The following is a 23,709-nucleotide window of genomic DNA, read 5'->3' on the forward strand; positions in this document are numbered from 1 at the left end:
TATTATACATATATATATATATGGTATTATACTTTAAGTGTCTCTGTGTGTGTATAATATTACCATAACGGAAGAAGGGAATGAGAATTACCATAATAATTACTATAAATAAAAATTAGACAATTATATTAATAATTAATTATTAAGGTAAGTATTTGCAAAAAAAAAAAAAAGAAAAAAAAAAGATAAGTATAATTTATTTTGTGTCAATAATATTATACCTTAAGTATAAACATATGTATATAGATTATCATAAGAATTACACGGAAGAAGGTGATGAGAATTACCTTAAAAGATGGTGATCTTCTCCTTCAAACTTTTCACCGAAGATCCTAAACAAAATCACCATAACAACAATATTTTCATGAACCTTAAGTTTAAGCTTAAGTTCTAGGAGGGATTTAACCGAACAAACCAAAGTTCTTACCTACAATAGAGCACTTTGAGTTGAAGAGATAGCTAGGGAGTTCTTGGATCACAAAGTTAGAAGACTGAGATTTTCCTTCTTCTTTCTTTCCTTTGTATTTTCGAAAATGGGAGAGGGAATGGGAGAGATGAGAGAGAGATGATGTGAGTTTGGCTTGAGAATTAAGTAACAAGTGCAACATTCCCATACCTATATGACATGCCATTAATGATCCAATCCAAGTGGGGGGATTTTGAGTGCCACATGTCAACTCCCTATGGTGCCTCCTTGAAGATCTTAATTTATTTTGCCAGTTTGGGTTTAAATCAGATGAAAGTTCGGAGGATTATAGCTTAATTCGGGAAAATCCTAACACCAAAATTATCCTAAAAATAATCCCGTCGATAATCACTAAAATTGGGAATTTTTCGGTATCTCGTGAAATATAGGTACAACGTCCGTAACAATTTTACCCCTTACAGTCCGATTTAAATTCTCACTTGAACTAATTAGAAGTTTAGGCTTAATCGTATCATACTTAATAATCTAATCTCTAGGAAAATTCAAACCGTATATACATCCTTAAAAATCTTTACAGTTCGAGACCGGTACGTAGATCGTAACTTATTAATAACTTTCCTTACAAAAAAAAAATCCTCTTGAAGTAACGAGAGACCGACTCGTAAATATCGTAGCTTAAAAATATTTTTCGAACTCTAAACTTATCGGAATAGGCGAGGGGTTACATTGTCACCCAAGATGAAGTTCACATACGCCATGACCAACTTATATGGTTCACACTTATGAAAAAAAGAACTCGCCAAAAGAAACGAGAGGAAAACAAACTCGTCACACAAACGAGAGAAAGACACAGAAAAAATAGAACACAAAAGAAAAGAAAAACAACAGTACACCACCTCTTAAACTTTATTTTGTGGATCCACTAGAATCAAACCATATCTTTATCCAGATCTGGCAAAATCCATAAACTTTATATCTTTGGAACTATCGCAACATCCTTGAAAGGTTGATGGCTAATTCGACAGTGGAATTTATTATGAAACTTAAAAAAACAAGAAATAAAAGAAAATAGGAGACCACCGACCAAGAAACGAAGCTCCGTCAAATGCTCAAAGCTTCGGCCAGAGGCCGGCGGCCACCAGATGAAGAATTAAGGTTTCGTGCAGTGAGGCAGATAGAGAGGTTTTTGAGACAATAAGATGCACCGCTTATTTTAATCACATAACCCCCACAAAAAACACCCCCATAAACACAGTCTTCAGCTTCACAAGATGCACCACTGAAGTGCACAAAACGCCATGGTCAGTAGAGTAGGTAAGATTACATCGCAGTTACACCACACATAACCACACGTGCACAGAGAATAGCAACGAAATGCACAGTAGTACACCACTAGAATGTAAAGGGTAATAGGAGAGACTGTGTAGTACACCTTGCACAGGAGGATACAAATCACATATATTGATCGATGATTGAATCAAATTTNGAGAATTACCTTAAAAGATGGTGATCTTCTCCTTCAAACTTTTCACCGAAGATCCTAAACAAAATCACCATAACAACAATATTTTCATGAACCTTAAGTTTAAGCTTAAGTTCTAGGAGGGATTTAACCGAACAAACCAAAGTTCTTACCTACAATAGAGCACTTTGAGTTGAAGAGATAGCTAGGGAGTTCTTGGATCACAAAGTTAGAAGACTGAGATTTTCCTTCTTCTTTCTTTCCTTTGTATTTTCGAAAATGGGAGAGGGAATGGGAGAGATGAGAGAGAGATGATGTGAGTTTGGCTTGAGAATTAAGTAACAAGTGCAACATTCCCATACCTATATGACATGCCATTAATGATCCAATCCAAGTGGGGGGATTTTGAGTGCCACATGTCAACTCCCTATGGTGCCTCCTTGAAGATCTTAATTTATTTTGCCAGTTTGGGTTTAAATCAGATGAAAGTTCGGAGGATTATAGCTTAATTCGGGAAAATCCTAACACCAAAATTATCCTAAAAATAATCCCGTCGATAATCACTAAAATTGGGAATTTTTCGGTATCTCGTGAAATATAGGTACAACGTCCGTAACAATTTTACCCCTTACAGTCCGATTTAAATTCTCACTTGAACTAATTAGAAGTTTAGGCTTAATCGTATCATACTTAATAATCTAATCTCTAGGAAAATTCAAACCGTATATACATCCTTAAAAATCTTTACAGTTCGAGACCGGTACGTAGATCGTAACTTATTAATAACTTTCCTTACAAAAAAAAAATCCTCTTGAAGTAACGAGAGACCGACTCGTAAATATCGTAGCTTAAAAATATTTTTCGAACTCTAAACTTATCGGAATAGGCGAGGGGTTACATTGTCACCCAAGATGAAGTTCACATACGCCATGACCAACTTATATGGTTCACACTTATGAAAAAAAGAACTCGCCAAAAGAAACGAGAGGAAAACAAACTCGTCACACAAACGAGAGAAAGACACAGAAAAAATAGAACACAAAAGAAAAGAAAAACAACAGTACACCACCTCTTAAACTTTATTTTGTGGATCCACTAGAATCAAACCATATCTTTATCCAGATCTGGCAAAATCCATAAACTTTATATCTTTGGAACTATCGCAACATCCTTGAAAGGTTGATGGCTAATTCGACAGTGGAATTTATTATGAAACTTAAAAAAACAAGAAATAAAAGAAAATAGGAGACCACCGACCAAGAAACGAAGCTCCGTCAAATGCTCAAAGCTTCGGCCAGAGGCCGGCGGCCACCAGATGAAGAATTAAGGTTTCGTGCAGTGAGGCAGATAGAGAGGTTTTTGAGACAATAAGATGCACCGCTTATTTTAATCACATAACCCCCACAAAAAACACCCCCATAAACACAGTCTTCAGCTTCACAAGATGCACCACTGAAGTGCACAAAACGCCATGGTCAGTAGAGTAGGTAAGATTACATCGCAGTTACACCACACATAACCACACGTGCACAGAGAATAGCAACGAAATGCACAGTAGTACACCACTAGAATGTAAAGGGTAATAGGAGAGACTGTGTAGTACACCTTGCACAGGAGGATACAAATCACATATATTGATCGATGATTGAATCAAATTTATTTGGAAAGAAAACTTCAATTTAAAATATTCTCAAAAAAAAACTTCAGTTTAAAATTAATATATGATTGGCACACAAATTTGAAGCCTTTCATTCCATACGTACTATTGGCAAACACCCCTAATAAGGGATTGAGAATTACCATAATAATTACTATAAATAAAAATTAGACAATTATATTAATAATTAATTATTAAGGTAAGTATTTGCACAAAAAAGAAGAAGAAGAAGAAGAAGAAGAAGAATGTAAGTATAATTTATTTTGTGTCAATAATATTATACCTTAAGTATAAACATATGTATACAGAGTATCATAAAAATTATACGGAAGAAGGTGATGAGAATTACCATAAATAATTATAAGGTAATAATATTAATAATAATTATTAATTACTATGGCATGTATATAGTGTTATAGTTGAGTGTGTGTGTGTGCATGTACACTTTTAAGTATGTATTGATAAGTATAATTTGTGTATATACTTTAGAAAAATATTCATTATTAAGAAGGGAATATAATTTAAAAAGTAAATTATTAATTAGATTGTCTATTATAATTGTCTTACTAATTGATACTTATGCTATTATAATTTGTACATTTGAAGACATTTTATTATCAAGATAAATATCTATTAATTTTCTTAATAATTAAAATAATTCTTATTCACATCCGTAGTACTAAAAATATTACTTTGAGTTTTTTTTTTTATAAATAAGATATAATATTACTAAATCCAAATAATTAAAAATAATGTGCCCATTTGACAAAAGATTTTATAATTGACTTAAAAATTAACTATTAATTTTATTGATGAATACAAATTGAGCATTACTAAACATTATTTATGGTAATTATTGTGTCTCATGTAATACTAAAATTATTAGGTAGAATTTTTATAATTAAGGTATAATTTAATTAAATTGAAATTATTAAAAATAACGTCTCCACAGTATAAAATAAATTATACTATTAATAATTACCTAATTTAAATTTACAATTATTAATAATTATTTATGAGAATTATTTGGCATTAAAAAATGGATAAAAAAGAATAAGAAGAGGAAAGCATATAAAAGATGTCATACAATATCTTACATATAAAATTTAATAATTACTTTGAAATCAAATACAAAAAATATTGCAAGAAACATTGATTTCATCAACACGTACCCCGATCTTATTAAATTTGTGCTCCTTTGCTTTATTTTTTTTCATCCACACGAACTCCGTTTTTCAGTTCTGCCCCCACTTCCACGTACTCGACATTGGAATTTCCTCTTACAACTATATGGATTTCTCCTTCCACACCGCCAGATCGGTGAAGATCTTGGCGTTCTCGCGGTTTACGGTGGTTTCCTGCTACGACAATTAATTATTACCATAAAGTGATTGCAAATTATACTTTAGAGTTTTTTTGCATTTTTAGTCCCACGACTATAGTGACACTTGTAGGATTGGTCCACAACTTTCAAACTTTGCAATTTTGGTCCATGACTATTGTTTTTGTTGCAAAAGTGGTCCTTCCGGCGCCGAAAAATAAAAACCGGCGGATTTTCCGGCAATTTTTCGCCGGAAAATAAATCGGTATATTTTCCGTCAATTTCTCGCCGGGAAAAAAAATTCTCCTTTCAAGTAGGATTAAAATTGGCATTTCTAAAAAATTAATTTAGTTTACTTTTTATTCAAAATTCACATTTATAAAAAATTCCCATTTGTGTTGGTTGATGTTACTACTGGCAAAATTATTCAAATATTATTTTTACTTTTTAGTTTAAATTTAATCTTAATAATATTATTTTTTGTTGATCTTGAATTTATATTAATAATTTTGAATTTGTACTTAAATGGTTAAAAAGTAAATATAATTTAAATTTAAATGAAAAATTAAAAATAATTTTGAATTTGTATTTAATTTTACTAAGATTAACTTGGCTACGTATGCTTTTAGAAATGAATTTGTTTTAACTTTAATTAGTTTACCAAAATAAAAAATAATTAAATTGAATGCATATGTTTTTAGAAATGAATTTGTTTTAACTTAAATTAATTTTTTAGAAATGTCAATTTTAATCCTACTTGAAAGAAGAATTTTTTTTCCGGCGAGAAATTGACGGAAAATATGTCAATTTTTTTCGTCGAAAAATTGCCGAAAAATTCACTGGTTTTTGTTTTTCGGCGCCGAAAGGACCATTTTTACAACAAAAACAATAGTCATGAACCAAAATTGCAAAGTTTGAAAGTCATGGACTAATCTTACAAATGCTACTATAGTCGTGAGACTAAAAATGCAAAAAACTCTTATGCTTTATCGTGTTTAGTTTTCCAAATTCCAACGACCAGCTATCAAAAGCAACCGGTAAAAAGGCGTATTTCTGCGAACTACATCTCAGGCTTCTGCTCTCTTCCTACTTCACTGAATCTGTAATCTTCGACCTTAACTAGGTCAGGTCAGTCCAGAATGTCTGAGTTTTTCATTTTTTTTACCGTTATTCTTATGCCAATTTGGAGTTCTTCAATTGCTTGCCTTTATACTCATGAATATGATGTTTATCGGCAATTGACTAAGGATTAATGGTTTTACGATTTTGTTTGATTTAATTAAGTGACAAACTGTTGTTTATAGTGAATTAGTTCTACTTTTCTCTTCGATTTGAGGTTATTTTCAGCTGAAAATTTATGGTTTTAATCTCAGTGTAATTGTAGTTGGCTAAATTCACCTTAGCTCTTCGTTTCCATCCAGCAAAGAAGAAATTAAATCTGGGAATGAGATAATATTTTTCAAGAATTTATTTCACTTTTTCCATCTAAGTGGCTTGACTATATAAATATTTTTTCTTTCTAAATTAACTGTTTAAGTATTAAAAACCTAAGGGAGGACCCAAATTGGTTGATTTTCACTAGTTGAGCATTAAATTTGAAAAAAAAAATGATAGATTAGCACCTTATGTTGAAATTTTTGAATGACAAAAGTGGAGAATTTTTTTTTTTCCAATTATAGTTGTGAGTAGCTTTGCCTGTGTATTACTGTTAATGTATTATTCTGCAGACGATGTAGTAGTTTTTGTTGGCTTAGCTTTGCTGTATTTTACTTGGGGATGTTATTTAGTGTTTGTTTGGCTAAAGTAGATAGGGACAAAAAACTGTATTTTAGAAAGAACAGAACTTTTTAGAATATATGTCTTTGTAATTATTAGAATGAAAAAGACTAATTTGAGAATTCAAAAGGATCTGCAGCTTCTCAAGAAAGTGATTTTCAAAGAAGTCTCAAATTATGTATGCCAAAGAAGGCAAATTGCATCGTTATCTATCCCAAAAAGCATTTTTATATAAAACATCAAACATTGTTTGGCCAAGCTAATGGGTTCTTTGAGTAGAAAAGAGGCAGCAGCAACTTGTAGGCCAAACAAGCACTTGGAGTGAAATAATTTTAGTTTTCTCTTCATTTGAGACTTTTCATGGCTCTTAGCTCGTATGAACTCTAAGCCTTAATACTGACTTAATTGGAGTTGATAATATATTCATTGTTTCTGTGCATCAGTTATAATGAGAGATAAATGTGTCATGGGCCAAAGATAAGAAAAAGAAATCGGAGAATTATACCATCTTTCAGTTCTTGATATCTGTAGTTGCATATTGTGTTATTAAGACACCAATGGAAGTCAAATGAGCCTTTGATGATTTGGCAGTGTACACTACTTTGTAGTGTCCTAGTATTTTGGTCTGGTTATTTACTATGGGTTTCTATTAAATTGAATTTTAGTTTCGTGTGTTCCATTAACTACTGTCTTAGTGTCTTTACTTTTTGTCCATTTCTTTAATCATTGTCATTCTTTGTGATGCTCTTGCTTGACATTATATGGATTTCAGATAGCAGCCACGCCATGGGGAGATATGGAAAATGAAATTATACCCTTAGAAAACTGCGAGTGTTGATATGACCAAATTCGGCAGTACCCAAGCAGCAGAACTAAGAGCCACAAAAGATGTTTTCATCTCTGCAATCCGCTATGCAACTTCCATCATTGATCCTTCTCCTCCATTTGGCGATGAGCTCAGAACTTGTGCCCAAGAACAAGTGGAGTTTATGCTTGGGGATAATGAAGAGATTCTCATGGTCATAGCTGATGAGGAAATAAAACAGGAGACCAGAATGGGCTTGTGCAAGATATTCTCATCGTTTGAGAAGGCATTGCTCTCCCCGCTGCTTTTGGAGCTTGACGTCAAGGACAAGGCTGTGGAGAACAAGATAATGCAGAATCTATCTGATGTTGAGTGGCTTTGCAATATTCTCCTGAAGACAGATCTGATGAAAGACTTTGTCTCACATTGGGCTGATATATCTAATGATGTCTTGAGAGTTGTGGAGGACAAAAAACTCCATTCTGTCATGTGGGGTTTGAAGGTAAAGCTCATAGAAGTCACCTCAAAAGTTTTAGATGCAGTAGGTTATGGAAACGTGATTCTTCCAGCCCCGGGCCGGGTACATTTGCTGAAGGCATGGCTTCCATATGTAAGGAAAATGAAGCATCTTCTAGATTCAATGGGGAACAAAGAGGCCGACTTCCCTTACAGGATGGACGAAGAGCTGTCGCAGAGCATCGAGGGAGCAATAGTGTCATTGGTTTCTGCATTGCCATCAAACAGTCAAGCTGAAATACTAGCTGATTGGATGAATGGCGAGCACTTGAAATATCCAGACTTGAGCGAGGCGTTTGAGTTATGGTGTTACCGGACAAAGTCCGCTAAACGCAGATTGCTCGAGGCTTTGGCTGAATCACCATTGCAATTCTCCGCCTCCCCCTCAGATTAATGTGTTGTTTGTTTTGAGCAATTGAACATGATGTATAACAGGATACCTACATGGTTTGATAATACAGAAACGGTTTCAGATTTGTTTTCTTCCTTTTTATCATTTTTTGCATCTTTCAATTCTTGGTTGCAATGTAGAGGTTGACTCTTACTGCTGCTTTTTAACCTGACATATATACATGTGCCCCTTCTTGTACACAGCACATGAAATAACTAAAGAAGAAAATTACCAGGCAACTATAATTTAAGGACTAAATGTGTTTGGAGTCAAATTAAAATGGAGAGAACCAAAAGCTCATATTTTCCCAATTTATTCATTTTGGCATAAAAGAGACCTGGAAAGAAAAATATCATAATCTAATGTAGAAAACTAGACATAGGAATGAAAAATAAATGTTATGAATACAGAATACACTGGTAATAGATATGCTATATATTAGAAGGAATGTGGTGACTCATACAGTATTAATAATCATTTTCATTTACTTAGCCTACTCCAGAAACCTACTACTCTCTGATGACCTCTTACAACCTCTCCCTCCCCCTCTTTCTCTTTTCCGCTATTTTTTTGGTCAAATGGGGCAGACAAAAATTGCCCAAACATGTGACTGCCCCGAGCACCAGGTTGTTGCTGCTGCAATCGCCAAAGAGAAGTATCACTCTACAGGAGCATCCCCGGGGAAATGTCAGTTTGCCGCATCCTGGGGTCCCCCAAAAAATGCCTTTCAAACACTGCAAAAGAAAGTCAGCATACAGATTAATAAAATGCAGTCTTTACTGAAAATGAAATAGGATTGCATAAAGGAAAACGAATATGTTATTGTTTCTAATTTGTCCATCACATCCAATACTGGCAGCATATTGCAGTAGGAATGTAAATATAGATTATAAGATATGGCGTGTGGTTAGTTAACTTCAGTTTAGAGGCTGACCACACAAAATCAAGAATCCAAACTTTTATTAATGAGATATATCAAGGTAATACTAGAAATTTCTGACGGCAATCCAAGAAAGGGGTTTTGGGTTATCCTTATCTAACGGGTATAAGAAACATCAATATATAAGTGATATACCAGGTCTATAGTTCAGATAAGTAGCTCACTCACAATCTAATTGTGCTTATGTTGCATTCTTGACCAAATTAACACCTTTTTCAGCAAGTGCACCCAAGAGGCAAATTCAAGCATAAGGTTATGACCATACACTTGCATTGAGGTATTTACCACATGTAGTTATCTAATTATTTTTTTTTTATTCTTTCTTGTTTTGTTTCCAAAATGATACCTAACCGTTCAGCCACTCTAGCATCAGGCATGAAAAGTCATGCCTTTTCAAACACCAAATCCAAATTTTATCCATCCGTGATGAGGGAGAAAATGTACATGCAGAACTTCTAACTTGACCTGTTTGTAAATAATAATGTTGACTATAAAGCCAAAAAAAAAACATAAATATTGTAATAACCATGTGATTGAATAAGCAATTACACAAAATTCTTTGCCTTGAATTGAGAAGCAAGAATGCAATGAAGTACAATTGCAAGAGAATATGCATGCATTTCTAACAAAACATTCATTCCACTGTCATTCAAGCAGTTTAATCTCATTAAGCCTCTTTCATGGAGAAGAATCAAAGACAAGAATTACCTTTAAGTCAATCATTATCACCAATAATCACGACAAGAACACAATCCATCTCTGAAATGATGAAATCGCTTTGCATCACGTATAATAAGTTCCCTACCAACCAGTTTAGAGATGATCTTCATTGCACTATGGCAATCCCCACAAATACGAAGGTTCTTTATGATTCGTATTGATGATCTAGCTGGACTATCTATGAGACCTCTAGCAACAGCAAGTTTCTCACTATGTGCCAGAATAGCTTCCTCCTTACCTTCTAGATCAATGTCATGAAGCACAAATTTAACTTCTGGTATATAACCAGCCTCTTTCATTTGTTGCTTTAGCCCACCCAAAAGACCATATAATTTTTCATGATCTGGGCAAGATCTATCTCCGGCTCTATATTCATGTACCCTACTTCGAGCCTCTAGAAGACTTTGACTAGCTGATTTCTGTATTTTTTTCTCTTTTACAAGGTCTGAAGCTATGACTGGTATTAAGCCTGCCCTTGATTGTTCATTCAAGCAAGAAGGTTCAAGGATCTCAACGATGTCGGTACAACGATCCCCAAGCTCACTATTTCCATGAATTCTACAGAAACTCATCATGGTTTTCCAAACATCCACATTTGGCTCAATTGGCATCCTTTCTATGAATTCTATAGCTTCATCCAAATAACCTGCACTTCCCATCATGTTTACCACACTCGCATAATGCTCCAAGGAGGGAACAATGCCATAATCCTTGCTCATTGATTCAAAGTGCAGCATTCCCTCAATGATGTCACCCACTTCACCACATGCTGAGAAGACCCCCAAAAAGATTTTAGCATCAGGTTTCCATCCCAATTCTTTAAACTGAGAGAATAATTCAATAGCATCTTCTCCTTGACCATTTCTACCAAACCATGTAATCATGTGGTCCCAGGATGTAAGATTACGTTTCTGCATTTCATTGAATACTGCAAATGCATCATCCATGGAGCCACATTTACCATACATCTCAAGAATTTTATTATAAGTTTTGACTTCCAAATGAATTCCTGATCTCATGAGGTGTTTATGAACTGATTTAGCCTCTTCTAAAACTTTATTCTCAGCACACAACATCATCAAAGATAGATATCTAGGTAAATCAACCGCTACATGCTGTTGCTCTAGCAAACCCAGAACCTTAACTGCTTCCTCAATCTTTCCCTCTTTGCAGAAATGATCAAGTTCCTCAGTCCTGCCTTTTATGCTTCCATCACCTTCATCCCTAGGAACTTGGGGTTCCACTTTAGAATTCTGCTGCAACTCATTTGAATTCCACTGAGGGTTTCCAGCATTAAGATAGTTAGTCCCACTTGTGTGTTGATGATATCCTCCAGTATTTCTAGCATAATAGTTATCCTGCCCATACTGCATGTTCAAGGCACTGGTAGTCTGATACATAGGAACATTCGGATGATCTCCCAACTGATAGCTGCCTACATTTTGTGGCTGTCTTTGGTTGCCATTAAAATAACCACTCAAATTATGCTCGAACCCTTTGTTCACATTTCCATTGTAGCCAATAGCATTCCCTGATGATCCAATCTCACTCTTACCATGAACAGTGTAATGTTGTTGTTGTTGTTGCTGTTGCTGCATATAGGCTAATTCTCTGTTATTAACTGTATGGGGACCTGTGCCCTGTAAAGCCCTAGAACTTTCAGCATTAAATCCACCTGAACCTTCCCACACATTCCCAGAATTTCCCCAATTGTAACTGCTAGAATTTTCATTTTGCCCAATTGGATTCTGCTTAAACTCATTTCCATGCTCATATTCAACATAGCCAGAGGAAACACTCCCACTTTGCGCAGTAGCATTCACATTTTCATTATAAAATCCATCTGGGTTTTGCTGAAAACGCCAGTTACTGCGAGTCTGAACATAATTCTCCCGATCAAAATCATTGGAATCATTACAAAAATTTATTTTTTCAGCCGCAATGCTGAGGTTTCTCAAGAAACTACCAAGGGGTGTAAGGGAATCCGACGAAACGGAAGACGGCCTACATACTTTGGTCAGTATTCTGAGATTGGTGATGCTCAGAAGCGTCGCCTTGCTTCTATACATCTGTCAAGCCAATCCAAAAGCATATAACATATTAGCCAATCTTTGCTCCATATTCGTCCCTAAAATAACTTCAAAAAGTTTTACAATCCAATAATGAATAATAGTTACTAAACTACTATAAAGTGATTGCTTATCCAAGTTTGTTTGGAGCTTATCTAAAACAAAATGTAGACGCTTGGACAACTATTTATCAGCATATTAACAAACAACAAATAAAAATAAAGCTTCCAATAAGGAAATAAGTGCATCATATAGACAAATTGAATAAACTAACCTGACGATTCAAATCCCTTGGGAAATTAAAATTTTTAATATGCCCAAATATATAATGACTAAATAGATGAGGCAGAAAAGGCATCAGGGAATCATGAATAAAAACCTTTCAGCCATTGCATTCACCACAAAACTTCAAATAAAATTTACTGCAAACACACAAAATGCAGGTAAAAATTCCCAAGTTTTCAGTGTCTTTCCTTTGAATTGACATGAAAATTAACATAAAGGATACATAGTACAAATAAAAAGTATTGCGCTAAAAAATAAAAGCTCAATAATCCTAAATAATTAAGGGTATAACATTAGCTTTCTTCTGAATAAATGAATCTCTAATAAATGAAAAAAAACTAAAAGAAAAATATAGCATAAAGAAACACCTACCGGCGTTGTTGCAGCGAAGGACGAAGGCGTCGGATTCGTCAGCAGGGGCGGAGGCGGAGACGAGTCCGCGTGGAGAGTGGAGGCGGATCCCTCTTCGGCAGTAGCTTCGTCGGATTCGTCAGTAGGGGCAGGGCGGAGGCTGGAATAGCAGCTTCGTCGTCTTTGTCGTTGGCAGCAGCTTCGTCGTGAGGCAGAGCCCTCGTCGGCGGTCGGCGGTCGTCGACGGCAGCTGCTTCGCCGTCTTCGTCGGATTCGTCAGCAGGGCGGTGAAGCGGAGAGTGGAGACCGGGGCAGAGGTGTCGGCGTTGGAAGCTGGATGTGTAGGGTTTCAAGTGTTCAACATTCAATTTTAGTAAATTCTAGTATTATAGGGCAGAGGTTTTAATTTGTAATGTTCATAATTTATTAAGAAAAATGAAAACGACTGGAGTTTTGAAGTAAAAGTAAAAAACAATTGCGACCGAATAAATTCTGTCGTCGCAATATTTATTCATTTACAAAAAAATTCATTTCTTTTGCCACGGAATAAAATCCGTCGCAATTTTCCATTATTATTTCGCGACGGAAAATAAATTCGTATCCTTTTCCGTCGCTAAATAGACGACGTAACTTGCATCCGTCGCGAATTTCATCGTGAATATTTTGTCGCCAAGATTTCGCGGATTTTATTTTCTCTTTGCGCCAAAAATCGCGACGAAATTAATTTCAGTCGCGAATTCCGTCGTTAATTTGCAACGGAAACTATTCTGTCACAATATCCGTCGCTATATTGCAATGGAATAGTTTCCGTCACGATTCGCGATTTTTCTTGTAGTGACTAATAATAATAATAATAATAATAACAATAATCTTACTATATATAAAAGCCACAAGCCTAGGAAAACGTGTTGGAGCAAAAAATCCCGTCTAAAAAACGGTGTCGTTTTTTTTTATCAACAAATAATGCTATACAAATGTTGCTTACGTATTCCTTCGTGATGATGACAAGTTTAATATTTTATTAAAATATTTCCATCAAAAAGACAAATCTGAAAAAGGGAGAAATGATGATGACAGGTTTATTTTTTTATTAAACAAAAAGAAAATAAAATACTTTTATTGAGAAGACAAATCTAGAAAATGGGGAAATGTTGTGTATTGACACCTTGAGCCATGTGCATTGCAAGTCCCCAGAAAAGCATGTTATTAAAAAAAAATACTTCGTAATAGAATTGGCAATTCCACTCATGATAAAAAGGACACAAAATTCTATTAACAATTCCTGCCCACTCAATAGATGGTCGTTTAGAATTTCAAATTTCGAATTCCAAACTGATAATTATCCCATAAATATTATGTCCTGCGGTTTAATCCTCACTTTTACATTTTTACATTGAAGCGGGAGGAGAGAAAAACATCTTGAAACAAGAGGTAATAACTCATTCTAAAGCTATAACCTTTTGCAATATACAATTCTTCCATTTTTTTTTTTTTTACATTTGTGATCAGAATGTAATATAGAAAACCTTTTTAGGATTTCAACTGCATACTAAGCAATACTCCTGGCATTCACACCTGACATCATCATGAGCATATTAAGTCCACAATAGCAAGAAAACTCAAACTCAAGTATGGGCTTAGACTAGATGATGTTTTAGACTCCTTTCGGGCCTGTGTGCCTTTGTTTTGGATCATGTATCTTGACTAGTTTTGTTACTGCTATGTTTTGAGGATTTTATGTTTTGTTTTTGGATAGCCTGTGCATCTAGGCTATGTTTTACCGAGATGTGGTGTGACACCCCAACTTTTCACAAGCTGAGATAGCTAAACTTTAAACATAAAAGCTGCCTATCTCAACTACCAAACACAACATAGCGGAAGTGATTTGTAACTTAAAGGGTATCATGCCACATCTAGGTAAGAAAAACACAGCCTAGATGCACAGGCTATCCAAAAACTGAAACTGAATAAACCATAAACGTAACAGGAATACTAGTCAAAGGTACATAATCCCAACATAGGCACACATGCCCAAAAACCAAGTCTAAACAAACATAACCCTCATAACGATAAAGCTCTAACGCGCTCCCGCTTAGACTTACTCCATACCTGGAAAATATGTAAGAAACCATTAGCAAAAGATTGCTAAGCAACCACCACTCACATTCGTGAGAAACATACATATATAGTAAGCTTGTAAATAGGTTTACGCACCCATATAGAATATACACACCAACAAACTGTTCTTTAGTTAAAACAGATACTTAAGAACAACACGCTGAATAAGCAATAAACCAAGGACTCTCCAAGTAATACCAATATCCAAAATGAATGTACAAGACAACAAGTCTATAACAGAATATCAACTGAATCATAATCTCAACCGATTACTCACAAGAAACCACCAAATCGCAATATATCAAGGAATAACGGATAACAAACGAGATACAACTCAACCCAAGAACAATAAGGAACCAAACAGACCTCAAACCAAGGATAAGCACCAAACCTTACCCTCCAACCAAGATACTATCCCTCATACCAACCATCAAACCCAAAGTTAGTTCGCAGAAGCAAACGCCCAAACCACAAAGGCAAATGGTGCCCAAACACAGAGGCAAATAATGTCCAATCACAGAGGCAAAGAATGCCCAATCACAGAGGCAAATGATGCCCAATCACAGAGTCAATGATGCCCAAACACAGAGGCAAAGAATGCCCAATCACAGAGGCAAATGATGCCCACAGTTAGTCCACCCTCAACAACCCAAAGGATACTCAAAGATCCACAACTCCACATCCAACCTCAGACTCAACCCCAAGAATAATCCACTCACAATGTTCATCTCAGGTTATGAACACAACATACACTCAGAGAATATAGTCAAGGATTCAACCAACCAATAACCCAAGAGAATGAATCAAAGACATGAATAACAACTTCAGAACCAAGGTGAAACACTCAACAAAACACCCAAACAAGTTCCAGAATCAGAGAGGAAACAACAAGACAACAGATCACAAACTAGCCACTGGAACCAGAATCCAAAGTGAACTAGCGGAACCCCCAGACGGAACCCCCTAGCTCCGCCACACTCCTCCGCAAGAAGGAGGCGGACCCCTCCGGCGAAAGGCTCTCCTCCGCCACCCTTCACCGCTATACTCTTGCGGAAGACTCCAGCGAGACACATTATACCGCTGGGGTACTCCGCAAGGGTAAACCCACTGCTCAGCTCACATACTCAGATCAGAATACAAAGTATACATCCCAGAATGCGAAAACATGATCAGATTGTCTAAAATACATATCTCAGAAGACAAATAAACATGGAATCCATAACAATAAGGGTTCTACTCATCAATATGCAAAGGATTGAGAACACAAGTTCAATAATCCATCAATAGAGATCACAGACTATCAAGAACAAGGCTAAACCAACAAATTTCCACAACATTCCAAATCGCCAAGTATAATACATAGATCAAGAGTGTAAAATAGGTTTTAGTGGACATGATGGTTACCTCTTGTAGCGTATTAACCCAAGGCAACACCAATCCTAAGCTCATCTCATAAGCTAGGTCCATAATCACTAAGCTCATCTCATAAGCTAGGTCCATAATCATGAACCTGAAGATTAATCAATTCTAATATGGTTACTAACTACTACCAATAACAAAATACTAAGATTACTTGCCCAAAGTTCATGCTTAACGATTAATTGAACCATAATCTTACCTAACTATAATTGGGTAGTATGATCATTAACTAATGATAACCTTAATCATTACCAATGATTAACACCCTAAGCCATAGACTAACCATAATCTTACCTAACTATAATTTGGTAGTATGATCATTAACTAGTGATAACCTTAATCATTACCAATGATTAACACCCTAAGCCATAGACTAACTATTGATAGATAAAAACACCCCAGCAACCTAAAAGTTTAGATGATTATTACCTTAATTGTGATGCTTAACTCAGGATTTCCAACCTATACCCTCCAACCCAACACATGGACACCATACCACTACGCCACTTCGTCTCTTACTGTTATAACGTGCGACCACCGAACCACTATCCTTCAACCGAACTTCCGGCCACCATAAAGGGAACTGCTACTGTGAACAGAGGAGTCCATCCCACGCTGCTACTGCCACCTTCACGTCGTAACGGAGAGGGGTGCACTGTCGAAGCCGCCCGCTACTCCACACCGCCCAGCCACCACTGCCACGCACTACGCACTCAAGGACAAAGACGAGGGGAGGGGAGAATTTCCTGGTGAACCAGCTACCGTCGCTGCAACCCACGCCGGGAGCATCACCGCCAAGATCTCCCATCGCTGACGGCCGCTGCTCTGACTCGCCAACGGAAATGCCGCTGTTTGCTGCCCTGCTCTTGCTGCTCGACGCTGGACAAACAGAGGAGGTCGACGAACGGGGAAAGGTGACGCCTTGATCGCCGGGAGAAGCCGCCGCTGCTACTGCTCCAACTCGTCGCCGCTGCTGCTAAAAGGGAAACACACATTCTATAACCATATATATACTATATATGGTAGGGTTACCAAAATGGGTAGTAGACTAGGCTATAAATGGTAGGTGGGTCAAATAGAGGTTTGGGCTCATATAATTTGGACTCAAGACTAACCATAGTCTATAAAATACATATTCATAAATATGGGCTTATAGTATTTGGATTCTAAAATAATAGTTTATAAGAATGGCTCGTCTATAGTCCATTATGAAATAATTATATATGAAATCATTTTAATAATAAGAAAATAACCCCTTATTTATGTGAAGTATCTAAAGAGTGCCCCTGGAAAAAAGAGTCTTTTATGTTAATCGTAAACACACAGATGTTGAGGCATTCTCCGATGCAAATTGGGTTGGGTCACCGGGTGGCAGTAGTTTTATAATTCGATATTGTGTGTTTGTGAGAGGCAATTCAGTCTTGTGGAAGATGTTGGTCCTGAAGGGTTGGGTTACAAGTCTAGAGGGAGTGAGTGGGGGTTGAATAAACTTGTATAAATTTTGAAATTTCTTTAGTGTTCGAAATTCAAGACTTAAGATGAACTTAAGCTTGAATACCTAATAGCAAAGAGTTTGCAGTGAAAAACATAAACCCTTTTTAATTATCAAGCACAATTTTGTTCTTTAGTAAATTTTAGGTTTGGTAGCTTAGATAGAAGTATATGGTAGTAAAAATAGAGAGAGAGGGAGGGAGGGAGGGAGAGAGAGAGAGAGAGAGAGAGATTTTTATAGTGGTTTGGCTATCAACCAGCTCCTTGGAGGATTGCACTAAACTCCTTAGTACAAGAAGACTCCTCAAGCCTACACCAAACCGGCATTGAATGTCTAGGTTTTTCACAAGTCACCACTTGTTAATCCGCCTCTTTCTGCTTCTATTTTCTACCGAGTAGAGATACAAGATTTATCAACACAAGGTTGTTGATCCTCTAACACGTAAACTTGGCATTTGAAATGTGTCTTGAATCTTCACTGTTCATTGCGCAAAGTTTCAACTAGATGTAGCTTCGAAGCTTTGTTTCTCTCTCACTAGTCACTTGATTTTAGCGCTTGAATGCTTTGAATACTTGTAAATTTTCACTTGAAAGACCAACACCTTCCTCAGTCTTGATTTATAGTGTGGTTTGAAATAAATCCGTTAGAGTGAGATGAATTTCAAATGTTCTTTAACCCTTGGGTATTGACCAATGGTTAATCCAAAAGGTTACATTTTGTGTAAGATTTTCCAGCAGTTGACATGTATTTACCTGCCACAATTTACTTTTTGCTCTGCACCTTTTGTCTAGGCTTTTAAGGAAAAGTTATCTTGGAATGTGTACCTAAGACTCCTTTTGCCTTGGTAACATTTTACATAAAGTTACTAGCATTTTAAGGTTTTGAACTGTTTGTTCATAAAATGTCTCGAACAATTCTTTCGAATGGTGTTATTGAAAGATGCATTTTGCATAGTGGTGATAGATGGTAATGGAATTGTAATGAATGAATGTAAACGAGGATAGAATCCCAAAAGTGTCGATCTCGCAAGGATGACAACTAGGAAAGATTAAAGTGTGTGCAATCACGAGTAATGCATTGAAAAGAACATCTAGGTGCGTAAGAATGTAGAGTAAAAGTTGAGAGCATGAAAGTAGGTAAAGTAAAATATGACGAATAGAGAAATGGAGAATTGGAGAGGAGTTTACAACATTATGCATTTAAGACTAAGATAGAATCGACCCAGCACTCAATGATTGCTCACCATTACCAGCACTCAATGCAGCTCACCATTACTAGCACTCAATGCAGCTCACCATTACTGGTATTCCGTTACACTCACTAGAGGAAGAGCTAGTATAAATAACAGACTTGTGGTAGAGGAGGTGGACTTTGTTTATCACACGGAACACTACTATACTGTACTCAAATCACTCTCTCACTAAGTACACAGATCTACATTGTGCATTGTTACTCATTTGTCTACTGTACTGATTACTCATTGTATTCAACTATTATTATTCAATCTCAATATTATCCGGTAACATATTTACCGTCATTGGCTTTTTCATTGAGAGCTGAGGCCAAATCTCAGGCAAAGCTCTACATATTACAAAAAAAAAAAGGCTGCTTGGAGCCTTCCAGGGCAGGGCGTCCGCCTCCTCATCAACAGCGTTTGCCTCTTCTTTATCCAGTGACGTCCTGCTCATCAAGTGGAATCGCATCCTCAATGGCGTCGCCTCCTCAAGTGGCGTTGCCTCCTCAAGTAGCATCACCTCCTCATCAGCGGCGTTTGCCTCTTCTTTATTCAGTGACGCCCTGCTCATCAAGTGGTGTCGCATCACCAATGGCGTCGCATCCTCAATGGCGTCGCCTCCTCAAGTGGCGTCACCTCCTCAAGTAGCATCACCTCCTCAAGTGGCGTCACCTCCTCAAGTGGCGTCACCTCCTCAAGTAGCGTCACCTCCTCAAGTGGCGTCACCTCTCAAATTCCGTGAAATTAAAATAAAATAAAACTTTATTCCCTTAAGGCCAGCACGAGATTCGATCTCGCTAGCTACCTGACAGGAGGGTGTTTTCTAGGTAAAGCTTAACGCTTTGCTACGAAAACACGACACTCTATTCCCTTAGGGCCGGCACGAGATTTGATCTTGCTAGCTACCTGATGGGAGGGTGTTTTCTAGATAAAGCTTAAGGCTTTGCTACGAAAACACCACACTCTATTCTCTTAGGGTCGGCACGAGATCCAATGTCGCTAGCTACCTGACGGGAGAGTGTTTTTATGGGTTAAGCCAGAGACTTGATTTCAAAAACACCACACTCTAGTCCCTTAGGGTCGGCACGAGATCCGATCTCGCTAGCTACCTGACGGGAGAGCTGACCTTTGATCGAGCCTATGGCTGGTCAAAGTAAGCTCGCACGCAAAATGTCAAAAAATAAAAATAATAAATAATAATAATAAATATGCCGAGGCCATGTGTCGGCCAAAATTTGGCCGAGGTCGTCACCTCGACCAATTTTGACCGAGGCCTCGTGCCTCGGCCGCTTTGCCCGAGGTCGTCACCTCGGCCAATTTTGGTCGAGGTTGTCACCTCGGCCAATTTTTGCTGAGTTCGTCACCTCGGCCATGACCGAGGCCCCGTGCCTCAGCCACTGTAACTGAGGTCCCGCACTTCGGCCACAATTATCTTACCGTTCGAAAAAAATCACAATTTTACACATGTCATTACTCCCAAAACTACCTCAACCACTCTCGTTTGATAGGGAGTGGGGGGACTGGTGTTAGGATAATTGGGCATCAGTACCCGACCCGAATCATCAGCACTGACCAGAAGGAAACAAACGGTCACCCGTTACACAAAGATGACACATTGATGGGATGATAATTACTCCAACGACTCTCCATTATCACGGCCCAGCACTCAATGAATGCTCACCATTACCAGCACTCAATGCAGCTCACCATTACTAGCATTCCGTTACACTCACTAGAGGAAGAGCTAGTATAAGTAGCAAACTTGTGGTAGAGGAGGGGGACTTTGTTTATTACACGCAACACTACTATATTGTACTCAAATCAATCACTCTCACTAAGTACACAGATCTACATTGTGGCATTGTTACTCATTTGTCTACTGTACTGATTACTCATTGTATTCAACTATTATTATTCAATCTCAATATTATCCGATAACGTATTTACTGTCATTGGTTCTTTAATTGAGAGTTGAGGCCAAATCACAGGCAAAGCTCTACATATTACAAAAGAAGGCTACCCCGATGCCTTCCAGGGCAGGGCGTCCCCCTCCTCATCAGTGGCGTTTGCCTCTTCTTTATCCAGTGATGTCCTGCTCATCAAGTGGCGTCGCATACTCAATAGCGTCGCCTCCTCAAGTAGCGTTACCTCCTCAAGTGGCGTGACCTCCTCAAGCAGTGTCACTTCCTCAAGTGGCGTCACCTCCTCAAGTAGCGTTACATCCTCAAGTGGCGTCACCTCCTCAAGCAGCGTCACCTCCTCGAGTGGCGTCACCTCTCAAATTCCGTGAAATTAAAATAAAATAAAACTTTATTCCCTTAGGGTCAACACGAGATTCGATCTCGCTAGCTATCTGACGGGAGGATGTTTTCTAGGTAAAGCTTAGGGCATTACTACGAAAATACCACACTCTATTCCCTTAGGGCCGGCATGAGATCCGATCTCGCTAGCTACCTAACGGGAAGGTCTTTTCTAGGTAAAGCTTAAGGCTTTGCTACGAAAATACCACACTCTATTCTCTTAGGGCCGGCACGAGATCCGATCTCGCTAGCTACCTGACGGGAGAGCTGACCTTTGACCGAGCCTACGGCTGGTCGAAGTGAGCTCGCACGCAAAATGCCAAAAAAATGAAATAATAATAATAATAATAATAAATATGAAGAGGCCATGCCACGGCCAAACTTTGGTCTAGGTCGTCACCTCGGCCATGACCGAGGCCCCGTGCCTCAGCCACTATGGCCAAGGTCCCGCACCTTGGCCACAATTATCTTACCGTTCGAAAAAAAAAACACAATTTTACAGAAGTCATTACTCCCAAAACCACCTCAACCACTCTCGTTAGCTAGGGAGTGGGGGGACTGGTATCAGGATAATTGGGCATCAGTACCCGACACGAATCATCAGTACTGACCCGAAGGCAACAAACGATCACCTGTTACACAAAGACGACACATTGATGGGATGATAATTACTCCAACGGCTCTCCATTATCACGACCCAGCACTCAATGAATGCTCACCATTACCAGCACTCAATGCAGCTCACCATTACTGGCATTCCGTTACACTCACTAGAGGAAGAGCTAGTATAAGTAGCAGACTTGTGGTAGAGGAGGGGGACTTTGTTTATCACACGCAACACTACTATATATTGTACTCAAATCACTCACTCTCACTAAGTACACAGATCTACATTGTGGCATTGTTACTCATTTGTCTACTGTACTGATTACTCATTATATTCAACTATTATTATTCAATCTCAATATTATCTGGTAACATATTTACCGTAAGTGTGTTTCACATGTCTGAAAACAATAATCAAGTGTTTCTTTATTTGTGCTAAGTCTTAAGTTTGTTATACGAGAGCTAGGTTCCTAACAAGTCATACTAAAATTATTGAAATTCTTTTAGAATTGAAGAATCTTGAAATAAGAGGCTAAGAAGTGAAAATTAATGTTGTGAAAGTGGTTTTGATATCACAAAGATAATAAAATGTGAATTTCCTACTTTATCCCTCAAATTTTAAATATTTTTTTTAATTGTACCGTCAGTTTTAATGGCCGGGGACCAAGAGCGCCACTTCGCTCATAACTGAGAGACTAAAAATGAATACGGTCATAACTCAGGAATTAAGTCGGAACTTGGGTATTACTCAGGGACCAAACTCGCAATTTTCTCACAAAAAAAAATAATTAACTAAGAGTTTGAACTTGATAAACAAAATTATTTTATAAGCTAGCATGCCGTAATAAGAAATAAAATAAAATATATTACAAAAGAATAATTAAATATGATACATATAATAAGTTACATAAACTATATATTTCATAATAATTAGAATTAAAAGAGAAAAAATAAATAAATATGCGTGAGAATCTTAGAAAACTTGAGTTGTGAGGAAATTACATTCTTTTCAAAATTCAATATGGAGGGTATGTTGAAATCATTGGAGAATATTGTATTCCATTGAGAAAGTAAGATAACATGAACCAAAACATGAGAATGTGATATTACAAAGCTTGCATACCTTTGGTTATGTTGTATAACTTGAACCAAATACTCCCTTAGTCCTTTTTATTATTTAAAAATAATAGCCAACTTAGTCAATGAACCAAAAATACAATTGAGTCATACAACTTTTTAAAAATGCAACAGACTCCCTAGATATGTCAAATTCATGCAATTAGATTAAAAGTGACCGATATTTCAGATTATAATCAAATATCTCGTTATTTTTTTATTTTATTTTAAGACTTAACACTCTTCAAATATCTTTTTTTTTTTTAACAATACATCTAAATATTTAGGGAAAAAAATTATCAAATAAACATTTTAAGTTAGTCGAACACTTAATAAAGTTACAAAAAAAAAAAACCCTTAGAACATGACTCTCATTTGACATTTTAATTTATTGAGTATATATTTTTACCTTTTTTTTTAGTACTACTTTGTAGTAAAGAAGAGTCAACAATTACCTCCACTGAGACTCGAACCCACCCCCTCATCTATGTGGAAGTGTTAACCAAGACACCGAGTGCCACTAGATCACAAAGTCTTTGATTGACTATTGGTACTTTAATTTAAGAAACACACCATTATGACAATTAGAGTTTTCCATTGAAGTCAACCACAATTGTGCAAGATTGAATACATTTATGGTCACATGAAAATTACACATAAAAGATAGAAAGTCATATGGAAGTCATGTTAAGAGTAATTAGAAG

The 23,709-nt window shown here is 36.9% G+C and overlaps 2 protein-coding genes and 1 long non-coding RNA gene across 4 annotated transcripts; 1 reads left to right on the forward strand and 2 right to left on the reverse strand.

Annotated features, from left to right (window-relative positions):
* Positions 1-5,868: 5,868 nt before the first annotated feature.
* Positions 5,869-8,447, forward strand: LOC116003646 (BTB/POZ domain-containing protein At3g05675). Of its 2 annotated transcripts, none has more exons than XM_031243547.1 (2): positions 5,869-5,990; positions 7,416-8,447. In XM_031243547.1, the coding sequence occupies exon 2, from the start codon at positions 7,483-7,485 to the stop codon at positions 8,356-8,358; it is 876 nt and encodes a 291-aa protein (XP_031099407.1). In that variant the 5' UTR covers positions 5,869-5,990; positions 7,416-7,482; the 3' UTR covers positions 8,359-8,447. The 2 variants fall into 2 exon arrangements, with proteins under 2 accessions (XP_031099407.1, XP_031099406.1); XM_031243546.1 differs by having other exon boundaries at positions 5,872-5,995.
* A 210-nt stretch (positions 8,448-8,657) lies between these two features.
* Positions 8,658-13,098, reverse strand: LOC116004592 (pentatricopeptide repeat-containing protein At4g32450, mitochondrial). Its single transcript, XM_031244705.1, has 3 exons — positions 12,742-13,098; positions 10,004-12,084; positions 8,658-9,089 (listed from the first exon to the last, which is right to left on the reverse strand). The coding sequence occupies exon 2, from the start codon at positions 12,082-12,084 to the stop codon at positions 10,021-10,023; it is 2,064 nt and encodes a 687-aa protein (XP_031100565.1). The 5' UTR covers positions 12,742-13,098; the 3' UTR covers positions 8,658-9,089; positions 10,004-10,020.
* A 1,560-nt stretch (positions 13,099-14,658) lies between these two features.
* LOC116005028 lies at positions 14,659-17,215 on the reverse strand. The gene is made up of 3 exons (XR_004094872.1): positions 16,687-17,215; positions 16,243-16,348; positions 14,659-14,829 (listed from the first exon to the last, which is right to left on the reverse strand). It is a non-coding gene; the product is annotated as an uncharacterized LOC116005028 (long non-coding RNA).
* Positions 17,216-23,709: the final 6,494 nt, after the last annotated feature.

This window comes from Ipomoea triloba, chromosome 14 (assembly GCF_003576645.1).
Source record: "Ipomoea triloba cultivar NCNSP0323 chromosome 14, ASM357664v1".
Lineage (NCBI taxonomy): Eukaryota > Viridiplantae > Streptophyta > Magnoliopsida > Solanales > Convolvulaceae > Ipomoea > Ipomoea triloba.